The following is a 10,314-nucleotide window of genomic DNA, read 5'->3' on the forward strand; positions in this document are numbered from 1 at the left end:
CAAAAATAAAAATACTGCAGGCCCTCTATTGGTATGTAAATTGTACGCCATGTAATATTTTGGGACATGTAAGTTATGCTTAATGATACATTTGACTAAATAATACTTGGTAAAATGAAAATTGACCAAGTAATTATTTGCTAAACAATAACTTGCCAAAAAAGACTATTGCTAACTGAAAAATTGCGATAAGTTGTTTTGCCAAACATTTTTTTGGGAAATGATAATTTGGGAAACATAGTTTGGGATGTGATACTTTGGGAAACGTTTTTGGCCCATTCATTAGTAAACCGTAGTACCATACCGTACCATTAGTAAAGCTACGCCATTTAGGGTCCTAGCTAAATTGGTTGTTCCATATACCCTATGGAATGTCCAATTTTACTAGAACCCTAAATAGCGTAACAATCCCGGAGCGTGACTGTACATATTCATATATCTATTACATAACGCGTTTTTCTTATTTGAGTCTCAACTGCTGAAAATGTATCCCGCCCGTAGGGGTGCAGCATACAGAAAACTTTGCGATGTCTACAGGAAAGACACGAACGAATTAAGCATATAATGAAATGAGTATGACCCTTTATCGTTCTGTGGCCCGTTTAATGTGTATATGTATCGAAGCCGGTTCATACAAAATGTTTTAAATTTCTATGTTCAAAACATCACGAAGGTAGCTTACGTCATATTAGCGGTGACCTTGATACGAGCAGGCCGCAAAGAAAAACACTTACAGCAAAATATCCGTTTATGAAAATATAATATGCAATGACTTTGCTTGATCGACGCTAGAAGCCAAGGTCTAGGCGAGGGCTCAGACCTCAGGCTAATAGCCAGATTCAATTTGCTTGATAAGACTACGTGCCACACCGCCGTGTATCGTTATTGCTGGTACGAGCACGAGATTAGTTTATAAACCGGTATAACTTTACCCCGAGGTGAGTCGATACTGGACGATTCACATTGACGAAACCGAGTCAGTTTTACTAGACGGGAAGAGAATATGAAACTCAGGGGCTCAGGGCCCGTATTAGAGATGTACAACTGTCAGATTACAGGTCCACTTCAATTCAACAGTTGATTGAATCGCATGTTCATCAACTGCGGATAATATAATTTGTTACAACCAATAATTCAACAAAAATCAACTTCGTTTTATTACTAGGTACTGTAGTGTGTGCTATACCTTACCCACACATATACAGTGTTAGAGTATATAAGGCTACACATGTATCATTTGAGGCGCATTATACCAATATCATAGCAAGCAGTTGTTTGTCTTAATCCCCACCTCACATGGGTAAGGTATAGCACACACTACACCTTCCCTCCTGGAGAAAAAAAAATAGATTATTGTTTTTCTGTTTTAGGTACAGTAATCTATTTTTTTTTCTCCAGGAGGGAAGGTGTAGTGTGTGCTATACCTTACCCACACATATACAGTGTTAGAGTATATAAGGCTACACATGTATCATTTGAGGCGCATTATACCAATATCATAGCAAGCAGTTGTTTGTCTTAATCCCCACCTCACAGTACTTACTTTAAGGTTTATAATGGTTTGGTTTGGTTGTCACCTAACTGTGGATTGCTAATGTAAAATTTTGATACAGGATTGTTCCGATTCAACGGGAGTTCAACACGATACGTCAAACGTCGCTTGTCGAATACCCCTCCAGTATTACTTGCGTCGGATTTTATGTTTAAATGAGACAACACAGCTTGGTAGCCAGTCGACTCCACGTGGACGCAGCTGGCCGTAGAACGTAGTGTGGTGGCTCGCTTTGCTGGCTGTGCTTTGGTCACCTGTCTTCGGCTTTGATTGCATGGGCTTTGGGGCCTAGCAAAGATGACAATCGTTTTTAGAAAACAAAACGCTATTGTCTCTATCCCTCCATATTAGCGCGATGAAGACACTAGACAGAGGTTTCGTTGCGGTTCTCTTAAGAAAACCATGGATTTGTCTACCGTATTTACCCTAAAATCGCGATTCTCGGTCAATTACGTATGCCGCTGTTAGTCCATACCACTGGTTCGCTAGTACTCGGTGAGCGTGTGAAACGCCACAGCAGGTATTTCGTCTGTAAGCGGCGGTCCTAGGGGATGGATTTGTTTGCCGCGCAGAATTACTAAACACATTGAAGACAAACAATGGTGTAATGTCGTCACATGATCGTGATACTAGTTTGTCATGTAATATATATCTATGTACTAGCGACCCGCCCCGGCTTCGCACGGGTTTCATAAAACCTTAACAAATTGTACACCTAACCTTCCTTAAGAATATGATATTGATAAGTAGGTGAAAATCGCATGAAAATCCGTTCGGTAGTTTTTGAGTTTATCGCGAACATACAAACACACAAACAGAGAGACGAGGCGGGGGACTTTGTTTTATTAAGGTGTAGTGATAATCCTTGGCAATATTGAGCATACTTAGATGTAGCTTGTCATTGTCATATTAAGTTATGTCAAGTTAAGATTTCTCGGTCTAGGTCTTTTAACTTTTTAAGTCAGTTCGAGAAGCGAGTAGCGTTTTATTTATATGTAGGATTTTTCTTCAAACAGAAAGAGTTGTCGCCGGTAGTGTGAAGTTCTTGTCAGTCAGTTAAGCACCGATTAAATAATGATTATCTTTTCTTCATAGCTTTCTTGCGTGAGAAAATAATCACTGGTCACTTTCCTGCCGCCGCGCCGGTCCGACCGCTGCCTTTATGAAGAGCAACAGAAATGAGAATGACTCTCGGATATTTCTGTATGTATCATGTTTTCAGTGAGAAAATAAATAAGTCTTAAAAAAATCGATGTCCGATCACAAATTAAAAGGGAGTAAAAATATGGTCAGAAATAAATAGCGTCACGACAAAGGAGCACCATTACAATTCATCCCCCGTTTCGAGGAAACGAGTTTTCCTTATAAAAATATATATAAATTGCGTAGTCCAGCGGCTCTCAACCTTTTCTCGGTCAAGGGCCAGTAAGATTATTTTGTTGTTAGAAGAATCATGAACAGAATTAACTTGTAACTACAAGACATTTGTCAAAGTGTACTTCTCAACCAAAATCCAACGTAAACCCAAACGAAATGCTCGAAATCTGACGAAATTAACATAAGCTGGAAAAACTGATTTCCACGAACAAACATAAACTGGCATTTGTCTAGCCCGAAACATTCTGGGTGCGTCCGTAATCCAGACTTTCATTAGCTGAAACGAATTTCATATTTTCCGGAACATTAAGCTGGAAAATCCGCGCCGTTTCCATTATGGTTCCACATACTCACGACCACCGAGTTTTATGCCAAATTTTGAACCTTATTTCAAAGTCGTAAGGTATACAAATGGTCAGTTAGGAGTGGTTGTGACCCGGACACTATTTTGTAATTAAGGATAGAAATTTCGCTGAAACAAATTATGAGAAACTGGGACTATGTCCTCTGCGTTAATGCTATTTAAATCTAGCCATTACGGTTAAGGTACACAAAGAGATTAGCTATAAAAGCTTATAGCTAGTCCGGCATACAGATTATATTTGAAATGTAATTTTTTTGCAAATCTTCGTGAGGTCCGCAAGGAAGAGGTCTTGTTCAGATTGGAATACGATACAATAATACGTAATTATCGAGTAAGTATCAAAAAGTAATTGCGCTTTGCTTTTACTTACCTGTAATCTCTTACTGACAATATTATAAGTTATAAGAAGTAGTATTTTTCCCGCCAGTGTTGCAGTGTAATGTACAAACGGTGGGTCAACTATCTCTGTAGCTGACTATATGCATGCAGTGTAATTCGCTGCAGTCTGTTACGTATAGAGTCACTTACTTAGAGATTATAATAAAAAGAGACTCGCTATTGCCAACCCCCAGAGAGAAAACTTCGTTATCTGGTTTTCTTTCGCTCGAATATGCAATATTGATGGAGAGGCATACTCGTGTAACCCTCGTACATATATAGGCCCTCAGTTTTCTCAGCTCAAAAAGACGGATCATAAGGCATGGACTATATATTATACATTTACTGTATTAATGCAAAACCCTCTGTAGTTCAATTCGAGTCCACCATTTTTGTTGAGACATATTTCATCAGTCGGGCGTTTAGAAGATGAATCGCCGAACATAAATTTAGCTGGCGACTAATTTTGGCCCTCGCCTGGTGCCATGGTCATTGAACCTCTGATTGTAGGATATTAACTTTATGACACTTAAGCACCGTCATTTATCATGATATTTTTTGAAATAAATACTGATACATATTTAAATTTAATGGGGTCGTTTGTGCGTGGACTTATCTATGTTTACTTGGACGCAATTTAGGGAAAAGGATTCAACCCATAAATATCTAAAATATGATTTACATATATCATAACTGTATAAAATTACTTCCATTAATTTACTGTTTAATAAGCTGTTTTTCCTTAATATAATTAAATTTAACTGAACGATAAATGCATGTTGCATTGTTTACGGAAAATGAGAACAACACATGTTATTAATTTTTGTTTAGTTATACAACTTGTAATTTTCCTTCCGTATAAAACTTCTACATATTTCCTTTAGGTACAACTGTATGAACTTGTGAACTTGTGTACTTGTGGTACAAGATAATCAGAATAAACCTAAACCCTTGTAAACACACACGAATTTAAACCAGGGTTTGCGTGAAGTCTCATTTTCAAAACGTCTTGTGACATGATTAGCTTATGCACGTTAACATCAACAATTATAGACCATCGTTATATCTTACACCCTGGCAATAAGGTTTAAAATGGTACGTTTATGCCGATGATGTAATGATGCACTGGCTTGGCCCAGTTCACCACGCTAAATGTTCAATTGAGACAATTGTCTATTGGGAGTTTGATACACCACACAACATATTTCGCTCAATTCGGACATTAATATTTATGGCCTTGTTCGCAATTGTTGGTCCGAACGACACAAATAACATTAGGCATTTAATTGAGAAATGTAATTAGTTGTGTAAAAATAGGATTAAAAATATTAACTAAAAATAAAAGACATTAAAAAACTGTATGATTGGAAACCGGCGGGCTTGCAACGTTTTGTTTAATAAAGCTGAATTCAACAATCTTTCGCAACTACTGTTAAATAATACATCATTAAAAATGACCCTAGTTTAGGACCTTAATTTTTCAGCATTTAACGCCATTGTGTAACGAAACTTACTATATAAATGATATAAATTAAAGACAATTCGTAACACACAGGAATCAATCAATTTTAAATTCCTTTTCCCACTTACAAGGTAAGTAATGTCTACGTAGGTAGTACACAACGATTTAAGTATTATACAAACCCATCATAATATATATATAGTACATAGGTACATGCATGCAACAAAACAGCTCGTACTCAACAGAAATTTAATGAAATCGCATCGCATCTCGAGGTAATCGTTCGGAACGCGCCGCTCCAATAACACCGCGGTATTGCAATAATCCCGTCCTCTAACTAAACCATCTGATAACGTACGCTTAAGTCGTTTTACAGTCACATTTATACCGGTAGTAACTTGTAAGGTCTTAAGCGATAGCTGCCATAAGGAGATTTGATTATGTATTTTGAAATTGTCAGTTTTACTAATTGCTTGGTAATACATCATGTGGATAAGTAAGTTGTTGCTTGAAAGATTTGACGTGTCTGAGAGTCTGTTTTGACGCAAGAATTTGAAGTATTGGAATGAAATGAAATACCTTATCCCCTGGTTATAGTCTGATAGATAGATAGATAGATGATTTATTTCATGAAAGACAATTACATAATAAGTTTGAATTGATGTCAAAAATATAAGAATTTCTATCATGATCGTCAAAATAAAAATTAAAAATAAAAATGAAAATAATAACAATACTAATGAAATAAAATTATAGCTCCAATAAGGATTGTCAACACAATTAGGATGAGAGTAAGTAGGTAAATACTTACAAATCCAAAATATAAATTTACAATGTCAGAACTTGCGAGAATACAAGAACAGAAAAAATAAAAACAATGAATAAAAGTCAATTAATTTCCAATTGGAACAGTCGTTAATAAGAGTAGGTATAAAATAATATCTCCCAATAAGAATCGTCAACACACAACATCAACAATATAATTCTCTGTCTGTTCGGAAAGAGGAGAGTCGTGGAATATATGGGGTTCAATGTTCAATACATTCCACGATTCTTCTCTTTCCGCACAGACTTTAATTCCCTTGTATTTATTTATAACATGTAAATGTCTAGGAACGCGACGAATTTTAGTTGGAATTAAATTGGTGGTTACTAAATTTAAAAGCGGCCAAGTGCGAGTCGGACTCGCCCATGAAGGGTTCCGTATTTAGGCGATTTATGTCGTATTAAAAAAAACTACTTACTAGATCTCGTTCAAACCAATTTTCGGTGGAAGTTTACATGGTAATGTACATCATATATTTTTTTTAGTTTTATCATTCTCTTATTTTAGAAGTTACAGGGGGGGGGACACACATTTTACCACTTTGGAAGTGTCTCTCGCGCAAACTATTCAGTTTAGAAAAAAATGATATTAGAAACCTCAATATCATTTTTGAAGACCTATCCATAGATACCCCACACGTATGGGTTTGATGAAAAAAAAATTTTTGAGTTTCAGTTCGAAGTATGGGGAACCCCAAAAATTTATTGTATTTTTTCTATTTTTGTCTGAAAATCTTAATGCAGTTCACAGAATACATCTACTTACCAAGTTTCAACAGTATAGTTCTTATAGTTTCGGAGAAAAGTGGCTGTGACATACGGACGGACAGACAGACGGACAGACGGACAGACAGACAGACAGACATGACGAATCTATAAGGGTTCCGTTTTTTGCCATTTGGCTACGGAACCCTAAAAATGATAGTGTGTAGGTAATAATATGAGTAGGAGTCTGAGAGAGTTGTCCGTCATATTTTATAAATTGGAGTGCTGATAAATTAAACAACAAATGTACCTAATTGCATAAATAATCTCAGTTCAATCAATCTTGCCCTTTATTCTCGGTCCTACTAGAAAAATATCGTGTCAACATTTTGATCAACCTTCCATCATACTGCTTGGCAACATACCTCCATCGTATCGTATTACCATAAATAATATTATATCATTTCAATATTCAATATACAATTTCATTTGTCAATGTGTGTTCGGTATAAGTACACGCGTGGGCACGGTTATTTCGGTTAAAAGGTTCAACGGCATTTATTGTTGTCTTTGCTTTGTTGTCCTTCAATTATCTAAACTCGCTTCGGCTGAGTTGAACTAACGTAACCTTTTCTGGGTCGCGGGTGTGGGTGTTATTTAATTGTGACTTTTCTTTATTTATAAAATGAAGTTTATCACAAATTCTACATGTCTACACGACAACAACAGTCAAAAACCGCACGGCTACCACGAATTGGCATTTGCCATTTACGTTAACGACGGCGTGAACTCCAATCCATCAGTGCGAGCGAGATGGAGTGCGATCGAGTTTACAGAATCGCTAACGTAAACGTCAAGTATCAACTCGTGTCGTGGTACGGCTACTGGTGTTCAAAAAGGTCGCATGTTCAAACCTTGGCCGAAGCGGTGATTTTTTTCCTTTAATTTATTATTAGCAGTATCGTTAAAACTTTTACACAGCCAACCTTTTAATTAATACTCTCGACCTATCGTAAGTACTGCAGGCTTCCAGACTTGGTTTTGAAAAGTGTTTGAATTACCTATTTTAAAACATAAACAGAACTTGAGAACAATGCTCTAAATTAAAGAGGCTTGCTAATTTCAGGATCATGTATTTATCTGTCACAGGGTCGGTTGCACCAAACTGTTTGTCGCCGTTAAAGAGTTCGCTAAATTTTATTGTATGGAAAGTTTCATAGTAAACCGCCGCGGCGCGCCGGGTGACGTTGATCAGTCTGTCAAGTGCAGATGGTGCAACTGGCACATAGTGGTAAGATATTTTAATGACACTAACTTTCAAATTCTTTGTTCCAGCAATGGACGGCGGCGCGTGGTGCGCCCGCGACATATCGCTGCGCGCGCAGAAGAAGTTCCTGTCGCGCGTCGGCGGCTCCGCCAGCGCGCGCGCACTCGTGCTAGACGAGCATGCTGCCAAGCTCCTCGACCAGGTAAGAGAAAAGCCTCAAAAAGTGTGTGCGTTCATTTTAAGATCCTGAAGTGTCAAAGAGCTCTCCTGAAACAGCGATCGCTGCTTTTTATGTTCCTTCCCTTTTTGATAGTGTTTGACAGCGACGAAAAAAAAAACATGTCTATGATTCCAGTTCCTGTGCGTGCTGCGGTCGCGCGTGGAGAAGCGCGAAGCGGAGAAGATGGTGAAGCACGTGATCAAAGCGGCGGTGAAGCTCGGCGTGCTGCGGCGGCACTCTCAGCTGCTGTCCGCCGATGACCGCGCGCTCGACGCCTTCCGGGCCAAGTTCCACGTGAGTTTTAAAGTCAACCAACAAATTAACCTCAAACTGCAATCATTCCTTAAAAAAAATATTGAACAAGATATCATAACAGAATTCGTTAAATTTGTCGACGCAGCAGGGGTTAGGCATGATGTACCTCTTACATCAGGTTTGAAAATAAACATGCAGTCAGCTCTTAGTGAGCAGGACGAAGACAAACTGCAGATGACGTAACCTCGTAACTCAAGCGTACAGAGGGACTTCGACGTGTTGCCTCTCTGTCGCCTGTCGCACTTGTAAATTCGTACGTAAGTGTGACAGGGAGGCAACACGTCTAGCTTTTGTGTACCGATTGAGGCTATGCTATAGCAATTCGGTGCTGAGCGTCAGGAATCGAGACAACTATTTACTGACATTTCGATGTGGTTTTAATTATTGATTCCTTTGGAAACACCGGTTTTCCAGACTTTGAGCACTAAATACTTTTTTGTAAATAAGTAGGGAAGAATAGACGTAAAAAAAGCTTTGCTTGATATCTTTATATTTTTTTGCAGACCGTGCTAATGGCGGTGGTATCTTTCTGCGAAGTTGAGTTCTCCTACGATCGGGAGTTCCTTCAGGACGCCCTCCGTGAGTCGCATCAATCGCTAAAGTGAGTTTCATTTCAGATCATAAATATTATAATTCTGTTGGTATAAGTCGAAACAAACTTATACGAAAATTAATTGTACAAAATATACCAATGCTTTTAAATCTTCATAACAAGTCGAGAAACGATGCTAATAGACGAATAAGTATAGTTTGTAGCTTTCTAATAGACCCCGAAGGCTAATCCTATTGTCTATTGTTAAGAAAAACCGCTCGTGCCACGTGCCACAACCACCTGCATAAAAAATCGGTACTTCGGTTACTGAGTGCCGGCGAGTCGAACGCTACAGAACCAGTCTAAAATGTGTCATCGAGATGCGTAACAAAGGCGCGTTATCGGAGAGCGCACCTACACTGGTTTTTTGAGCGTTGGACTAGCCCGCGCTCAGGTGCCAAATAGAATAATTAGGACCCTTTTTTGCAGGTAAGTAGCACGTGCGGTTTTACTGAACAATAGACAATAGGATAAGCCTTCGGGGTCTACTAGAAGGCTACAAACTATAACTCAGTTTCTACATCATGCTATACACTTTCCAGATCCGTGGTGGAACGCCACCTCTCCGACAAGTCCGTGTCTCGGCTCGCGGGGGTATTCGCACTCGTCTCCCGCGCCGACCTACTCGACTCGCTATTCGCTGGCCAAGTCGACGAGGATGTCCTCAAACTAGCACGCATGCTACGCAAGGAACTCGACCGCGGCCTCCTATAATCCAACCGTCCCAAAGGTCTGTGTCCAATTTTCCGCGGGAATATTCCCGAATCGTCACTTCAGACGTCTGTGGGAGCACGTTATCCCCACAAATGGGGATTTGGTTTTCTATAAGGCGAAGTTTTTGCACTGTAGTGTATCGTTGCGGGTGGAGATCGCTGCGACAGGTTCTCTCTAGATAGTTCTATTAACACTTTTCGTACGAGTTTGAGTTATTCCTAAAAAAAAAAACAGTCTGTAGGACGAATGGGAACTACCAAATTGTATTTAGAACCAATCAAATTGTAGCAGCTTATTTCACATCGATGACATAACATTGCCACACTGAATAGATCTTGCTTGAGTTTAATCTCACTAATTTATATGTTATTTTTTACACGTGTTCTTAATTTAGGTTGGTTTTTAATTTTTATACTCACTGCTTGAATAAGGTGTAATTTAGACCGAAAATTAATTATAATATAAATTGGAACTACTAATTACTATTTTTACCATTAATTATTGTTTTTTTTTAACATTGAATATTAGGACGAAATGATGAGT

General features: G+C 38.5%; 1 protein-coding gene across 2 annotated transcripts in view; it reads left to right on the forward strand.

The window, feature by feature from the left end:
• The window catches only part of LOC134656341 (tumor necrosis factor alpha-induced protein 8-like protein), a 67,680-nt gene extending 57,719 nt beyond the window's left edge, over positions 1 to 9,961 (forward strand). Inside the window, exons 2-5 of one of the 2 annotated variants that reach the window (XM_063511856.1) lie at positions 7,999 to 8,132; positions 8,286 to 8,444; positions 8,969 to 9,066; positions 9,600 to 9,961. In XM_063511856.1, coding sequence (XP_063367926.1) covers positions 7,999 to 8,132; positions 8,286 to 8,444; positions 8,969 to 9,066; positions 9,600 to 9,771 — 563 coding nt within the window. In that variant the 3' untranslated portion in view covers positions 9,772 to 9,961. The remainder of the gene's footprint in view (positions 1 to 7,998; positions 8,133 to 8,285; positions 8,445 to 8,968; positions 9,067 to 9,599) is intronic. The other variant, XM_063511857.1, reaches the window with a different exon arrangement.
• The last annotated feature ends 353 nt before the right edge of the window (positions 9,962 to 10,314 follow it).

Source organism: Cydia amplana, chromosome 18 (genome assembly GCF_948474715.1).
Source record: "Cydia amplana chromosome 18, ilCydAmpl1.1, whole genome shotgun sequence".
Taxonomy (NCBI): Eukaryota; Metazoa; Arthropoda; class Insecta; order Lepidoptera; family Tortricidae; genus Cydia; species Cydia amplana.